At 39.5% G+C, this 16,566-nt stretch overlaps 1 protein-coding gene across 15 annotated transcripts in view; it reads left to right on the forward strand.

The window, feature by feature from the left end:
• The window catches only part of PIP5K1C (phosphatidylinositol-4-phosphate 5-kinase type 1 gamma), a 211,173-nt gene that overhangs the window by 173,953 nt on the left and 20,654 nt on the right, over window positions 1-16,566 (forward strand). For 12 of the 15 annotated variants that reach the window (XM_072601039.1, XM_072601031.1, XM_072601024.1 and 9 more), the window contains 4 exons: window positions 2,823-2,906; window positions 3,623-3,671; window positions 11,458-11,542; window positions 16,167-16,496. In XM_072601039.1, the coding sequence (XP_072457140.1) occupies window positions 2,823-2,906; window positions 3,623-3,671; window positions 11,458-11,542; window positions 16,167-16,496 (548 nt within the window). The remainder of the gene's footprint in view (window positions 1-2,822; window positions 2,907-3,622; window positions 3,672-11,457; window positions 11,543-16,166; window positions 16,497-16,566) is intronic. The other 3 variants (XM_072601035.1, XM_072601037.1, XM_072601036.1) reach the window with 1 other exon arrangement.

The raw sequence follows: 16,566 nt of genomic DNA on the forward strand, positions 1-16,566 counted from the left end.
GTCACTAAGAATGTAGTTTATGTGCATCAGCTTACTAGAAAAGGATCTCACACATATTGTACAATAATCGCACAATCATCACACAATACCAATGATTTGGTAGGAAACCTAAAAACCAATTCTTAGCATCCTTCGCCCTGTTTCTGCCATTCTTCCACTGTTACTGAGGAATCAGAAGGGGACTGCTCAGCCCTGAGCTATTTGGTGTTTTAAGTCTATTTTCATGAGTTACCAATAGCCAAACAATCATCTCATGGTGATCAGCTTCTGATGATCAGCTAGTCTGCTGACAAGACCATCTTTTGAAGCCTTTTTAACTTAATACAAAACCTGTCAGAGCTTGTGCTCCACTAACATAGCTTTTCAAGAATTTTTGTCCACTTCTGTATCACATATGAAGTGTAAGAGTAGGGCTATAAGACTGGAAAAGGACAGTAGTGCCAAATTGTGAAGGGCCTTGAATTCCAGCAAAGGAGTTTAAATTTGTCAATGGTAAATTGGGAGCCTCTTGGAATTTTTGATCAGATTGTAACAAGACCAGATCTGTACATGAGAAAGATTATTGCAACACATGGGAAAGGTGGATTGGAGCACTGGAAAAAGGAAGATCTGTTAGGAAGCTGTTGCAATAGGCCCAAGTGGGACATAGTGAGGACTTTCATTAGGGTAGTAACAGTAGGAATAGAGATTTTGCTGAGGTGGAATTGACCAGATTATATAACAGATTGGATCTGAGGACAGAGTCTTAACAACGCCAATGCTATCTATCCTCAGGGAGCTTACAGTCTAGTAGGAGGTATAAGACATATACTGATGAAATTAAGTAAAAAATACAGAAGTTAAATGTTCACATAAGACTAAACACAAGGGCAAAATACAATTAATTATCAGATGAATAGTATAGACAGTCATGAACTCTGAGGTACACTCAATGGTGTGTGTTCCCAGGGAATTAGTTACTTTACATTTCCTTCATAATGTTATGATATCACATGGCTATTTGATTTTGCTGTGGAAGCTGAGAAGAGAAAGAAATCAATATGGACTTAGGATGGTTAGGGAAAGTTTCATACTAAGTCATGGGACTTGAGCTGAACTTTGAGGGATTTGGATTGTCAGAAAAGAGAATGGAAGGCATTACAGACAGGAGGAGTACCATTAATAAAAGTATAGAAGTGAGAATAACTTATTAGGGTAACAATGGGGAGACCAGTTTGGCTAGAGTGGAAATTCTTAGAAAGAAAAGTGGGGAAATAAGACTAGAGAGTCAAGTTGGGATCAAATTGTGAAGGGACTTTGAATGCCAGGCTAAATTGAACCTTATCCTGCTTGGTTCTTGAGTAGTAAAGGAATATATGAAATGAGATTTCTTCTTTGTAGTGGCATAGAGTAAAAGTCTGTTCTCTAAACCAGCTGGCATTGGAGCCAGACTTTCCCTAATACATCTAAATGGTATCAAGGCACATTAACCTACCTCCCTAATATCTTGACTAGCATTAGAAACCTAGATCTGTTCAGTAGAACATTAATTAAAATCCCACTAGGACCAGAAGTTGCCATGTTGGGGGAGGGATCCCCCAGGTGTAACATATCTGGTCTTTAGACTGTCTTGGCATTTGTAGGATTTGGCCCAGGTGCAGATCCCCAGCAAGAGAATAGTAAAAGAGTCACAGGTGAGGACTATAGTGCATGGGGTCACTTGTGTGCAAGACAAGCTTGGCAGACCTCAGGCTCCTGAACAGTTCTGAACCACTGAGCCTAGACACCAACTAACATTGCAGTGTGCTGTGTTTTTACTGGCAACATATGTGGCATTATCTTAGCCAGTAGCAACCAACTTAACTAGAATCTGGCACATTTGGGGAGCTGGGAAATTACTAATGATCATGTTCTTTGGAGAAATAAATAAGTATTCTACAGCTTTCTCTACCATCTTTAGTGATATTTGCTAACTAAGGTGTAATTCTCATAGTAAGGGAGGGGCGTTAAGTAGGACCCTCAGTTTCTAGAATGAACTTAGACCACTCTTCACTGGTCAGAAAGCTTCAGTGTAACTACAAAGATAAGGCTGATTCTGAAAAGCATGTCAAAATCAAAAACATTTGTGTGTGTGTGAGAAAGATACACACAGTTATTGAATAAGTCAATCACTATTATCCTCGGAGCCTCAATTTCCTTACTTTTAACTTGAGGATATTAGACTGGATGATTTCTAAGCTTCCTCCCAGCTCTCAAGAATCTGTGTTCCATCAATTATTAACTGTGACCTTAGGCTTTATGCTGAGCCTCTCCAAGTATCAATTTCCTCATATGTCAGACAGGGACAATGTCTGCCCATGCCTCTTACAAGACTGTTGCTATTGAACAGGACATTAGATCTCATTTGCAAAGAGGCTGCTATCCTCACTTTGGAAGTGCTGGTAGGAAATGATATAATGATGTAGAAAAAGCTATTTGTGGTAGATTATGAGGAATCTGGTACACTCAAATCTCCTGAGTCTTGGACCCAAAACACCTTAGGTAAATTTATCCCTTGTCCTTTCCTATCCTGCTGGTAGGATCCTTGCTTTCCCAGAGGCTCATTATATGACAGATGGCTCTGGTAACGGGGAATGAAGTAGTTTTGGGATCTGACTTCAATTATCAGCTCCTGAACCTGCGGTCCTCTTTAGCATTATTTCCCAACAGGTAGGTTGATTTCCATAAATGCAGCTCTCTGGCTTATACCTATTCTTGGAACTTTTTTTTTTACCCTGGGGCTCTAGAGCCACACGTTTCCTGCACTAGCTAGGGTGGCCACTGACTCATGCCTCTTTCTCCAGGATGGGTGGGATCCCAGCAGTGAATGGCCGTGGGGAGCGTCTACTGCTACATATAGGAATAATTGACATCCTGCAATCTTACAGGTAGGTGCTGGAGCTTAGTTTTCTTTGAATTCCTTTATCAGGGACCAAATCAAACCTAAATGCCTGGGATGAAGTTTTTTTTAATTAAAATTTAAATCAGATCCTTGCTTAGCCTTTATTTTTAAAATCAGTTTCTTTTTAGTTATTGGCATTTTTTAAAACCAGGTAATTTTCCAAATTCAGAGCCCTTCTACACTCTAGTGATCTTCCCTGTGGGGCTGTAAAGCAAGAGTAGTCAGCCTTTCAAAAGAAGCATATCAAGAGAGGCAGGGAAGGCAACTTCATTTGGTGTTGAGAGGGAGCAAATGGAACAGGGACACTCATGCACCATATCTCACAAAGAAGTCAGGAGGAAGTGAGTGAAGAGGAGTGATAAGTGCCATGCCAGCTGTTTGGGATAGTGTCAATGAAAACTTTCTTAGGTATCATTCATGCATCTGAAACTCAGCCTCCATTCAGTTCCAGATGCCTCTCTAGAGCAAAGCCAACTTCAGTCCTTGACAAAGGAAAAAGAAACATTCTGTGAGCATGGCTACCTATTTATTGAATGACTTTTTTCCTTTCTTCCCCAAGAAAAGATTAACTTTTGCCTGAGCTAGGGAAGTTATGTAAACAATAAGAAATAGTAGAGATGCTTTGTTTCTACAAAATAACTGATATAAAGGTCTGGGTGTCTCTAATGTATTTCTCTGATATCATTGATGATTTTTCTTTAGATTCATCAAGAAGCTGGAGCACACATGGAAAGCTCTTGTCCATGATGGGGTGAGTTGACAGGAAATTCATCTTGGTAACACAGGTGACAGTATGCCCTGGACTTCTGGATTTAGGATCTCTGCTCCATCTCAGTTTGCTCTTCAGCTTAGAACAGTCAGGAAAGGCTTTCAGTCCAGGTAGATCTTAGCTTTTCTTTCCATTTTTCGATTTCCCCTTCCTAATTTGTGATAGTTCCCTTCTTTCAGTGGCCCCACAGGTGCACTTGTTCATGTTGCACCTGTCTGACAAGGCTTCATCCTTCATTCCTGATTATCCTAAGCAAGGACACCATGTTTAGTGTCTGAACCTTTCCTCCAGTCAAAACTTGCTCTCGCTAGCTGTGTTTAAAAGAGCTAAAGAAAGAAAGGAAACCTTGGATAGTGAGAAGACTAGATACCATGTCATGTAAGGGTTGTGTGGAAAAGGGAGCAGACTTTTTCTATACTGCTCTGTAGGACAGAACTACAACCAGTGAGGGAGAAGTTGCATGGAAACATATGTTTGCTTAATAGAAGGAAGAACTTAATAATTGTAGATGCCCAGTAATTGAATGGACTGCTTTATGAAACAACAAATCCTGTCACTAGAGAATTCAAGCAGTCTCGAATTTTGTTGAGGGGATTCCTGCATGGGATGGGAGGTTGAACTGGATGCCCTCTAATTCTCATCTAATTTTTATACTCTAAGATTCTATGTTTAGATCATAAGATAATTGAAAATAAGATGTTGATGACTAACATTATAACTTAATGGGTTACCCCTTTCAATGGTATTTATATTTTCACAGATTGTTAGAACTGGAAGGGACCTTTGAGGTGATAAAGTCACAGAATCTCAGAGTTGGAAGGGCCATCTGAGGTCATCTAGTCAAACCTATACTTGAGCAAGAATCCTCTCTACAACATCCCCAATAAAGTGATCAGCTTTCACATGAAGACCTCTAGTAAAGGAACACTACACCTCCTGAGGCATCCCATTTTACTTTTGGACAACTGTGGTTACTTATAGGATAATAGATTTCTAGCTAGAAGAGACCCTACAAGCCACCAAACCAATCCTCTCATTTTGTGGATGAGGAAACTGAGATCCAGAGAGGGTAAATGAAGTCCCCATGGTCCCACAGCCAGTAAGTATCTGAGGCAGGATCCAAACTCAAGTCTTCCTGACTCCAAGTCCAGCACTCTATCCATTGTATTATCTGCCCAGAAGTGAGGATGGTAGGAAGTCTCCCCTCCACAGAGAACTTAAATCAGCATTTCTTCATTGCCCATCCATTGTTTCTAACTCTGATAACTCTTCTACATGACAAACCTTCAGATATTTGAAGACAATTTATCTTGTTCCACATTAAGGCTCCTTTTTTTTTTTTTTAAAGAAAATATCCTCAGTTCCTTTAACTGCTCTCCCATGGCAGTCTTAGCACCTCTCATCATCTCTGTTGCCCTCCTTTCAAACTCTCCAACTTATCAGTATCCTTCCTCAAAAGCCCACCAAATGCTTTAAATGTTATCTGATCATGGCAGAGTAGAGTGGAACTATTGTGGACACTGTGCTTCTCTTGATGTATCCTCAGATTGACTTGGAATTTTTGGTTAATGTATCTCAGTATTAACTTATATTGAGATTATAGCACACTAACATCTAACAATGCTTCTCCCATTTTATCCTTATAAAATCAGTTGAATAAAAACTCAAGCATAGAACGTTAGCAATGTAAAGTCCAACCCCCTCATTTTACATTCAGAAAATTCAAGTCTGAGAGAAGGGAGTGGCTTTTTTTGAGATCATGCAATGACCTTATGGTAGAGGTAAGACAAGGACCCTGATCTCTTGAGTTTCGGTCTAGTGGTCTTGAATGATGAATTTAATAAACTATTTATTAAGCATTTATTTTGTGTAAGGTTCTCTGTTCATTGCAGGAGATATATTAGAAAGCAGGACAGTCTCTGCTCTCAAGGAGTTTCTGTTCTCCTGGGGAAAGACAGTACATCAGCAACTGAAGTGCAGGTGGCATGGTTTGAAGATGACTAGAAAGTGAAGGGCAGATCTGATTCCAGGCAAAAATAAGCTCAGAGCTCATCTTGTAGAGGCCGAGGCCAAGACTGCATGAGGAGGGGGAGGGCTTGAGGACAATGGCAGGGAAGTGACTTCCCTTTATTGTGGACCAAAGGAGTGAATTATGGTGGATTTCTGACATTAGTAATAGACTTCAGTACCTGGGACCCCACACATCACAACATGCTCATATAGAAGGCATCCCTCCCTGCCCTGTGTGACCAGCACTGCTATGCCAAGTATGTACAGGAATACACAAGTGTAGAATAAAGGTTCCTTACCCATAGAAGATTCACCAGGACAGGACACACATGTTCAATTATGTTTTTACCTTGTTCAGAACCTTTCATTAGTACCCTTTTACCTCACCCTAAAGTTAAAGGATTTTCATGATCACCTACTTTTCTCTTCTTACTATCATTGCTGTCCTCCATGAACTCTTTCTATCCTGACTAGACTAGTAACTATTCCTTAAACTTAGCCTTTCCATTCTCTGTAATTCCAAGAGCCACCCTGAGGCTTGGAATGCACCTTCTCACTCCCTCTCAGAATTCTTATCTTCCTTCGAGGCTCAGCTCCTCTGTCCTTCACTGATCTCTTCTCGCCCTCCCCCCCAGCTTAGTGCATTTCTTAACTCTGTGTTTGTATATACACATTATACATGTGTTTGTATAAAATAGGAGCTTCTTAAAAGTAGAAATTTTGGTTTTGTCCTTGTAGCCTACTACAAGGCCTCAGAATACAGCAGGTGCTTAGGAGCTATTCAATTGAATTGAACATGAAAAGAACTAGCTAGATTTGACCTTGACCAAAGAACTTGAGTTCTGATCCTGGCTGTGCTGCTGGATAATGCTATGGCCTTGGGCAAGGCAGTTCATCTCCCTCAGCCTCAGTTGTCTCATTGGTAAAACTGGGAGACTTGATCGAGATGATTTCTGAGGTTCCTTCCGGTGTCAGTTCTAGATGTTCTATGAGCCCTGGCTCTATTACTCACTAGCTCTGTGACTGTGGATAATTTACTTAACCTTTGAGTCTGTTTCTACATCAAAAAATGGAGATAATAAATGACACTTGCACTGCCTACTACATAGGATAGGATTGTGATAAAGAAAGCACTTTATAAACAAGTGTGTTATAGCAATGAGAAAAATGAGGCAGACTTCCAAGGCCTGGTCTAAGTTGAGAAATGGAATGAGTGTCCAACAAAGGAGCTACCACTTCCCGGACCCTGTGGAGTATCATTACACTGCAGGGCATTGCAGGTTTGTCTGATGGTTGAGCCCAAGAGAGGGCATGTTCCTCAGGTGCACCACAGAGCCTGAGATCCAAGAGACATTGTGGTGTGATGGAAAGAAGACTCAGGGCCCAGCTCACCCCTGGGATTTACCAGAGGCAAGTGTGACCTTACGAAGTCATCTTACCTTTCTTACTGACCTGCAGGTGCCTCTGGAAAAAATGAAGGGATGAGAATCAATGATCCCTAAGTGCCTTCCTGATCTAAATCCTGTGTCTTTTCAGTTGGAGGGCCACATGAATTTTATAGATATAGATACCATGGGAATTTTTCTTCCTGACAGCAATGATTGCTGCAACTCCTGTTGCAACTGAAAAATCTTATTTTGGAATAGCTATTACAAAATTTGTTCTATAAACATTTTAATGAAATTTGTTTCCACCAAAGTATCAGTTATGGAACTTGATGCTAGTCATTAAAGAATTTAGGTCAAGCCCAAAAGAATTTAATATGATGAACTATTCCCAAGATCTTAGCAGCTTCAACTTTAATGATTCCACAAAAGAGAATATGCTGCCACAGAGCCAGGTGGAGGAAAACTTTGTCTGGAGTTTGACCACACGGCTCTAAACTTGAGGCCATTAAGTCTTTGTGACCTGTTAGTTCACAGATGATACAGTTACTTAGGAAAAAACAGAGTCAGGAAAGCTTCACTGGAACCATGGGGGCCACCCAAGCCATAGAACACTTCCCAGGTCTGTAATCTCATCTAACCTCTCTCCACCTCATTTTTCTCCTCAGTAAAATTGTTGTCCTTGGACCCCACCATCTACCACATGGGAGTATTTTGCAATTCAGTTGACATAATATACAAGAAACTTTAATTGATGAGAAAATGCTTTGGCAAAATCCCCTCTCTAGCTTTGTGGTTACTTGAATACCTTTATTTTCAAGGAAAGGAGCTAGCTACTTTCAGAGGCCAGTAATCCTGTTTTATACAAACAACAAAGCAGTAATACCATTACAAACTTTAAAAACTGCTCATGGAATCAGGAGAACTGTGTTCACCTCTTAGTTCAGTATCTGTACCCTTAGAGTTAGAGTGAATTTCTGAGAACAGAGTCCAGTCCATACCTAAATAAGCATCTTTAGTTCTGCTTCATACCTGATACATTGTCATCAAGTTTTTGCTTGAAGGCTTCCAGTGTAGGGAAATGCTTTACCTCCTGAGGCATCCCATCCCATTTGTGGCTACCTTGAATTGTTAGGAAGTTTCCCTTTCAGTCAGCCTAAAATTAGCTCTTTGGAACTTCCAGCCATTGTTCCTGGTTCTGCTTCTTGAGTCAGATAGAAGAAATCTAACCCTTCTTCTACCCTCAAATGCATGAAGACATATGTTCTCCTGCAATTTTTTCTTGTCTGTATGTAACAATCACAGTTTCTTCAACATATTAACATAACATTATTTCAAGGCCTGTCACCATCCTCATCATTCTCTTTGGATGCTCTCTGGCTTATCATTGTCCTTTTTAAAATGAGGGAGCCGCACCTAAACCCAAAAAAACTCCAAATGTCTGACTTTGATGGAACTGTCACATTTCTGTTCCTGGATGCACTTTTTCTCAACAAAACCACAGAACGAATTAGCTTTCTTGTCGGCCACATCACATTGTTGATTCAGACTGAATATTTTTTAGTCTTTTTCAGATGAATTGCTTTCTAATCATACCTCCTCCTATTTAGACTTGTGAAGTTGATTTTTAGAATACAAGTTTAAAACTAAATGATCCCCATTAAATTTTCTCTTGGTTCATCTGAGTGCCCTACCCTTTCAAGATCTTTTTGAATTGTTACTGTTAATGCAGTGTGTTATCTGTCATCTCCCCAGCTTTATGATAGCTCCAGATTTGATAAACGTCACATATGTTTTTCCACATATCCACATCGTTATTGCAAAATCGTAAAATTATTGTAAAAAACGATAAATTTCCTAGTGCCAAACCTGAAACCTTCTATTGGAGATCAATATTATAATGAACCATTAATAACTATCAGGATAGCTGTTCAGTTGGTTCCAAATCTACCTCCTTGTCTTTAGCATTTTCTCAATCTGCCAGTCTTACAACCCCATCAGAAAGGATATAAAGTTGGTCTGGCATGACTTACTCTTGAAGCCAGGATGGTTCTTTGGGATGACAGCATCTTTTTCTGAATGTTTGCTGACCAGTACTCTAATAAGATTTATAGCTTTTCCAGAAATGAGTCCAACTCACTGGCCTATAGTTTGTAGACCTCATTCTCTTTCCTTTTTTTTTTAAAATAAGTCTAATGCTTGCCAATCCAATCTGTGATCTCTGTGATATCAGAAACTGTTGGTAGTGTCTCAGCAGTCACCACTTCCAGCTCTCACAGTTCACCTCTGTCAGGTTATTTGAACTCATGATAGGCAGCTAGCCATGTGTTTTCTGCCTCCTTAGTTATATTGGATATCAGTTTGCTTCTAGCCAATTTTTTTTTCTGTCCTTCTCAATCCAAAGATCATTCTTCTTGGCAGAGAAGACAGAAGCAAATTAAAAGTTTAATAGTTCTTTCTTATTAATATCTATCATCCATAATCCCATCTACCTTCAGCAGTGGTCCCATCCTTTCTCTGATACTCCTCCTTTCCTTGACAGCCTTCACTCATTCTGAGTTGTAGCACGCCTAACACTGTTCTCATAAGATGGAGCCATACTTAAGTATTTATTATTTCTTCTCTTATCCTTGTTTCCATCTTAGGTATTTTTTATCTGAGTTATTTGGTGAGTTCTTTACATATCTTTATTTGTCCACTTTAGACATCTCCTTGTTGGAATTATTTTTTTATGTCTTAAATATCTCATTCTTGAGAGTTTCTACTCTTCCCTCTGATGACTTCCACTATAGATTTTTAGTCCAGGAGATCTGCCCAACCCTTTGAAATCTGCTCTCCCCAAATCTAGCATGAATGTCAGATTATTACCAACAAAAATTCTAAGATAAGTGGTTACTTCCTTCCCAAGAGTCCTATAATTTCTGTTCCAGCAACCAGTTCTTGTTGGTGAGAGTAAGAGCCAGCTTAGAAATTTCATTCCCTTCTTGGTCCTTTCACCTTTTGAAGAATGAAACTATCATTAAAACTTTTTCATTAACTCATGATGAAAAAAATACTGTCTACCTTCAGAGAGAGAACTGAAGAACTCTGACATGCAGAGTGGAGCCTTTTTTCCACTTTTTTGCTTGTGTTTTGGTGTTGTTGTTTTGGAGGGGGGAGTTGCAACATGGCTAATATGGAAATTTGTTTTTCATGACTTCACATGGATATGTTGCTTTATTTTTCAATGGGATTTGAGGGGAAGTCTGAAGGGAGAGATTTTTGAACTAAAAATTTCAAAATGAATGTAAAAAAACAATTTTGCCATTAACTACCTGTATAATCTTGAACAAGTTGAGTTTTTTCTAGAACTTTTCTCCTCTGTAAAATTAAGTTGATCTGAGCTCCCATCTAACCCAGTAAAATCTTCTGATCACAATTCCCATATAAACTCCCCAGAAGAAAGAGGAAAGACATAGAAGGCAATGTGTAGCAAGTGTGTAAGTGTTAGGGGTGGCTTTGAAACATAAAATAGGATTTGGCAATAGAGTAGAACATGATGTCATCCCTAAACATTAAGCAGCAGGGAAGGCTGTTTTGTAGTCAGGCTAATTATAAACATTAAAATGTAGGTTTCCTCTGAGCCACTGAAATCATTGCTATCATCAACCCTAAGGTAAAAACCTAATTAGAATTCACTCAAGTGCTTCTAGTCTTTGGACGTTATAAAAACTAGAGCAGTTTCCAAGGAAAATTATTATTAGTGTTGTGTTAGGGATTAATTGGGGCAATTAGATGGCACAGTGGATAGAGTGCCAGGCCTGGAGTCAGGAAGACTCATCCCTCTAAGTTCAAATCAGTCTCAAACACTTAGAACTTTGTGACCCTGGGCAAGTCACTTCACTCTGTTTGCCTCAGTTTCCTCATCTATCAAATGAGTGGAGAAGGAATAGCAAATCATTCCAGTATCTTTGCCAAGAAAATCCCAAATATGGTCACAAAGAGTTGGACATGACTGAAACGAAAGAATATGGCAAGGATGAGCTCCAATGAGCTAGCCAGTTGAAGAAGAGCTCAGATCAAAGGATCATGGAATTTAGAGCTGGAAGTTACTAAAGGGATTCTCTAATCCATCCTACCATTCCCCTGTTAGCATTTTACAAATAAGAAAAACAAGACCCAAAGAGTTAAAATGACTTACCCTAGGTCACACAGGCAGTAAATAACAAAGCAGAGATTTAAACCTAGATCCTTAGAATCAAGAGCTCATTCTACTCTGCCACAATGTAAAAAGTGCTTTCAAAAATCTTATTTTTTCTTTCTTTCCGTCCTGCCTACCATACTTCCATTTTCCTTTTTAATGTGAACTATTCCCTGCTTATTTCCATTTCTAGGACACTGTCTCTGTGCACCGCCCCAGCTTCTATGCTGAGAGATTTTTCAAGTTCATGAGCAACACAGTCTTTCGGAAGAACTCCTGTGAGTATGTCTCAGCATGTGGGCAAAGGCATCTGGCCCAGATCCTTGCCAGGGGCTGGAAGTTTTGATAGAAGGAAAAAAGGAATTTGAAAACAGGGATCCTGTGTCAGAGGAAAGGGAAAAACTTTTTCCCCATAAGAATATGCCTCCAGGAAATGGGGATGAAAGAGTAACAGGCATGGAGTTTGGAACTTAACAGGAGTCCTACAGAATACCATTTTAAAAGGCAGGTTGTCTAATGGAAAGTAATGACCTTGCCAAAACTAGTCCCTCTGTTTGGGGTCTTCTCCTATCTGCTCCTAGAATTTGCCCCCTTTTACCATCCTTTTTAACTCATCTGTGATCTTATCCATTGGCTCCTTCCCTATTGTCTACAAACATCTTCAAGTCTCCTCCATCCTTAACTATCACTTGGTACAGCCATCCCCTCAAGCTACTGTCTTATAGTCATTCTCCCTTCACAGCCAAGTTCCTTTAGAAATTCACCTACACTCATAACCTCCACCACCTCACCTCCCAGTCTCTTGAAGTTTCCTGGTCCTTTGCATTCTGTCTTCCAACCTCACCCCTCAGATTTTCTCTCTTTAAGACTCTCAATGATCTCTCAGTTGCAAAATCCAATGATCTTTTGATCCTCATCCTTCTTGACCTCTCATTTTTCTTGCATACTCTCTCCTCTTTTGGTTTATTGAGTGCTTCTTTATCCTACTTTTCTTGCCTGCCTCACCATCCCTTCCAAGCTTAATTTGTTGGATTATCAAGTTTGTCCTGCCTCCTAACCATAGGCAGTCCCCAAAAGCCTTGTTCTGAAGCCTTTGTTCTCTGTATGCTTGTTCTCTTGGCAATCTCATTAGCTCTCATGAGTTCAGCAATCATCTCTATACAGATAACTCCCAAATCTATAAACCCAGCCTTAATCTTTTTACATCATGAAATCACCAACTGCCTACTAAACATTTCTACCTGAATATTCCATAAGCATCTCAAAGTCTATACATCTAAAACTAAATTCTTTATCTCCCCTCCCCCCCAAACCTGCCCTTACCCCAAGCCTCCAATTTCTGTTGAGGGTGCAACCAGGAATCCAGGCTTTCTAATTCAGCTTCATCATTCACCCCTTTCTGTCCCTTATCACCCTTCCATATTTAATCAGTTGCCAAGTCTTATCAATCATACCTCCACAACTTTTCTTTTTTTGTTTTTTATCTATTATTTTTTTTTGTTTTCAAATTCACTTCCATAAAATTTGGAGTTCTAAATTTTCTTCCCCTCTCCAAGATAGAGTGCAATCTGATATAGTCTCTACATATACATAATATTTTCATATCAGTCATGTTGTAAAGAAGAATTTTAACCAGTGGAAGAAACTACAAGAAATAAGAAACAAAAAATAAATAAAAGAGCAAATAGTATGCTTCGATCTGCGTCCATAGTTCTTTTTCAGGATGTGGATAGCATTTTTCCATCATAAATCTTTTGAAGTTTTCTTATTTCTTTCCATTGCTAAGAAGAGTTATCAAAGTTGATCATCCCACAGTGTTGCTGTTACTGTGTACAGTGCTCTCCTGGTTCTGCTCACTTCACTCAGCATCAGTTCATTTAAGTCTTTCCAGGTTTTTCCAAAGTCTGCCTGCTCATCACTTCTTATAGAACAATAGTATTCCATTACATTCATATACCACAGCTTGTTCATACACTCCCCATTTGATTGTCATTCCCTTAGTTTCCAATCCTTGGCCACCACAAGTAGCTGCAATAAATATTTTTGTACATATGGGTCCTTTTCCCTTTTTTATGATCTCTTTGGGATATAGACCTAGTGGTGATATTGCTGGATCAAAGGTCATGCACAGTTTTATAGCCCTTTGGGCATAATTCCAAATTGCTCTCCAGAATGGTTGGATCAGTTCACAACTCCACCAACAATGCATTAGTGTTCTAGTTTTCCCACATCTTCTCCAATATTTTATCATTTTCCTTTTCTGCCATATTAGCCAATCTGATAGGTGTGATGTGGTACCTCAGAGTTGCTTTGATTTGCATTTCTCTAATCAATAATGATTTAGAGCATTTTTTTATATAACTATAAATAGCTTTAATTTTTTCACCTGAAAACTGCCTGTTCATATCCTATGACCATCTATCAGTTACCTCTACAACATTTTTTTCTATCCATCCTCCTCTCTATTTGTCTGTTTCCTCAGTTGTTAAATGGGGATTAAAAACAGCATCTACCTGGCAGGGTTGTTGTAAGGATCAAATGAAATGATATTTATAAAGAGTGCCTCACACAGTGCCTGCTCCATAGGTGGTGCAATAGAGGTGCTTATTCCCTCCCTTCCTCCCCACATAGCAGCTGCCCTGGTTCACATCTCCATTGCCTCTTGACTGCACTACTCCAGTGGCTTCCTAATTAATCTCCTGAATCTGGTCTCTCCCTTCTCTAATCAGTTTTCCATATAGCTGCCAAAATCATCTTCCAGTTCAAGAATCTTATTGCCTCCTTGTTTCTTTTAGGATAAAATACAAACATCTCCACTTTAGTGCTCAAATCTCTCTACTTTCTGTCTCTAGCCTACCTTTCCAGTTTGATTTCCCATTACTTCTCTTCACGCATTCGTTCCCACCAAGCCGGCCTACTTGGCTGTTGTTCCTGTTCCCCCCTGTACCTAGGGCACTCTCTTTCTTCATGGCTGCCTCCTAGAATCCTTCGCTTCTTTGAAGTCCTCCATTCAGAGGCTCCTATCTCCAAGATGCTTTTCCTGATTCTTCTTCATTCTTAGTGTTCTCTTTCTCCACAAGAAAGTGTAAGTTGACATTAGTTAGTAATATCTTCCTTTAGTTAGTATTAGTATTCTCTCCCTCCAAAAAAAAATAAATTGTGAATATTCTCTTCCTCTTCTTACCTTTTTCTGGGTATATGTAATATCCCCCTCCCTCAAGTAGAGTGTAAACTTCTTGAGGGCAGGCATTTTATACTTTTTTGTCTTTGTAACCTCAGGACTAACACATTCTGGCTTCAGGAGCTCTCCTCTGTGAATTTCACATAGTGGGTAGTGCTTAATAAACACTTATTGAGTGAATGTTCGAAGAGCGCTGTGTTAGAAATTGTAATCTGGGCAGAAGGTCCATTTCTGCCACTGACTTACTATATGGCCTTAAGTCTCTGTCCATTTCTGGGCCTCAGTTTTATCATCTGTAAAATGAGGTCCCTTCCATCTCCTAAGATTCTCTTTGAATCAACATGTATTAAGCACTTACTGTGTACTAGGCACCATGCTAATCCCTGGGGACAAGGACAAAAATAAAAAGCAATCCCTGCCCTCAAGACATGTGTGTGTGTGTGTGTGTGTGTGTGTGTGTGTGTGTGTGTGTGTGTGTGTGTGTGTGTGTGTGTGTATATATATATATATATATATATATATATAAATATAGAGGCAAATGTCAGCGCAGGAGAAGTCATCTTCCTGACAATTATAACTATACAAGAGTAAAGCAGGCTGTCTCTTAAAGTTAACGAGTACCCTGTTAATAGAGGTCTTCAGGCAGAAGCTAAGTGACCGTTTATTGTGTGTGTTATATAAGAGATTTATATTTCAGCTATGGGTTGGTTTAGATGACTCCTAAGGTCCCTTCCACTCTGAGATTTGTGACTAGATGTATTTTTATATGTGTACATATGTATAAATGTGCATATATGTAAAACACAACAAAAGTGATAGCTAGTAATACAAATCTCTGGATACTAATTACCAAATGAATGAGGCAGATGAGGATTACAAGAGTTTAGAGGAAAAAGACATAGGAACAGGTTAAGAATATGGGGACCATGAGGAACACACCCTCTTAAAGTTACAAGAGGGAATCCCTACAATAGGTTAAAATATTAATATATAAAATGACACCAAATATGAGATATTTTTCATATATATATGTATGTATTTGTATGTCTTATAACTGAATTGATTTTGAAATGTGTGAAACTTTTTTGTTCTATTAAAAAAATCTGTAATGGTAAAAATGGAGCTTCAGAGTCTCTCCAACTTGGAGACCCTGGTGCAGTCTCTCATTTTGCTACCACATGAATTGCCCCTGGAGCATTAACGTAAGTTGATCATAGGAGGCTTAATGGAGAAGATAGGGATGTGAGTTGGACATAGGTAGATAGAGAAGAATTAGATTATAATAATTCATATTTACATATGAATTAAGATGTACAGAGTGCTTCCCTTCTCATGGCCCTATAAAGCAGATAGTGAAAGTATTATTAATCCCATTTTACAGATTAGGAAACCAAGGCTGAGAGGTAAAATTATTTTGTTGAGGCCAGTCAGTCAGAACTTGGATTTAAATTTGTCTTTTAATTCCAAGACTAGTACTTTGCTGCTTTTCCAAGATAAGGTAACTATGAGAGCAGATAATCTCAAGTGAGGTAAATGGTACTGAAACTGGAAAGCACAGTGGGGAGTGTTAAGGAAACCAACTTGACTACAGCAGTTCACATTGAGGGAGAACAGCAAGAGATGAGATGGGAAAGGTGATTTTGTTTTTTAAAAGAAGGTGCTTTATTAGGCAGAGTATCCTGACTTTTCTTCTTGCCCTGTCCCATATTTCTCCAATCCAGCTCTGAAATCATCACCATCAAAGAAGGGCAGAACCACTTTGTTGACAGCCAAGCCTCCTGGACCAACAGCTGCCTTTTCTGCCAGCCAGATTCCTAGTGAAAGGGAGGAAACCCATTATGACCTACGAGGAGCCCGGAGTTACCCCACATTGGAGGATGAAGGTATTATCATCTTTCCCTGGCCTAGAACAGTAATCAAACCACAGAACATCTCTCTTCCAGAACCCTCCTCTGGACCGGTCCAGCTGGATCACGTGAAAGTAGGAGAGATTCAGCAGTGTGCACAACCTTACCCAGATCTGGCCAAAGAATCACAGAGTCTGACAGATGGTAGGGACCTCAGCAACCTAGTCCAACGCATACATGAAAGGAATCCCTAGGAGGACATACCTGACCTCTG

This window comes from Notamacropus eugenii, chromosome 4 (assembly GCF_028372415.1).
Source record: "Notamacropus eugenii isolate mMacEug1 chromosome 4, mMacEug1.pri_v2, whole genome shotgun sequence".
NCBI classification, from domain to species: Eukaryota; Metazoa; Chordata; class Mammalia; order Diprotodontia; family Macropodidae; genus Notamacropus; species Notamacropus eugenii.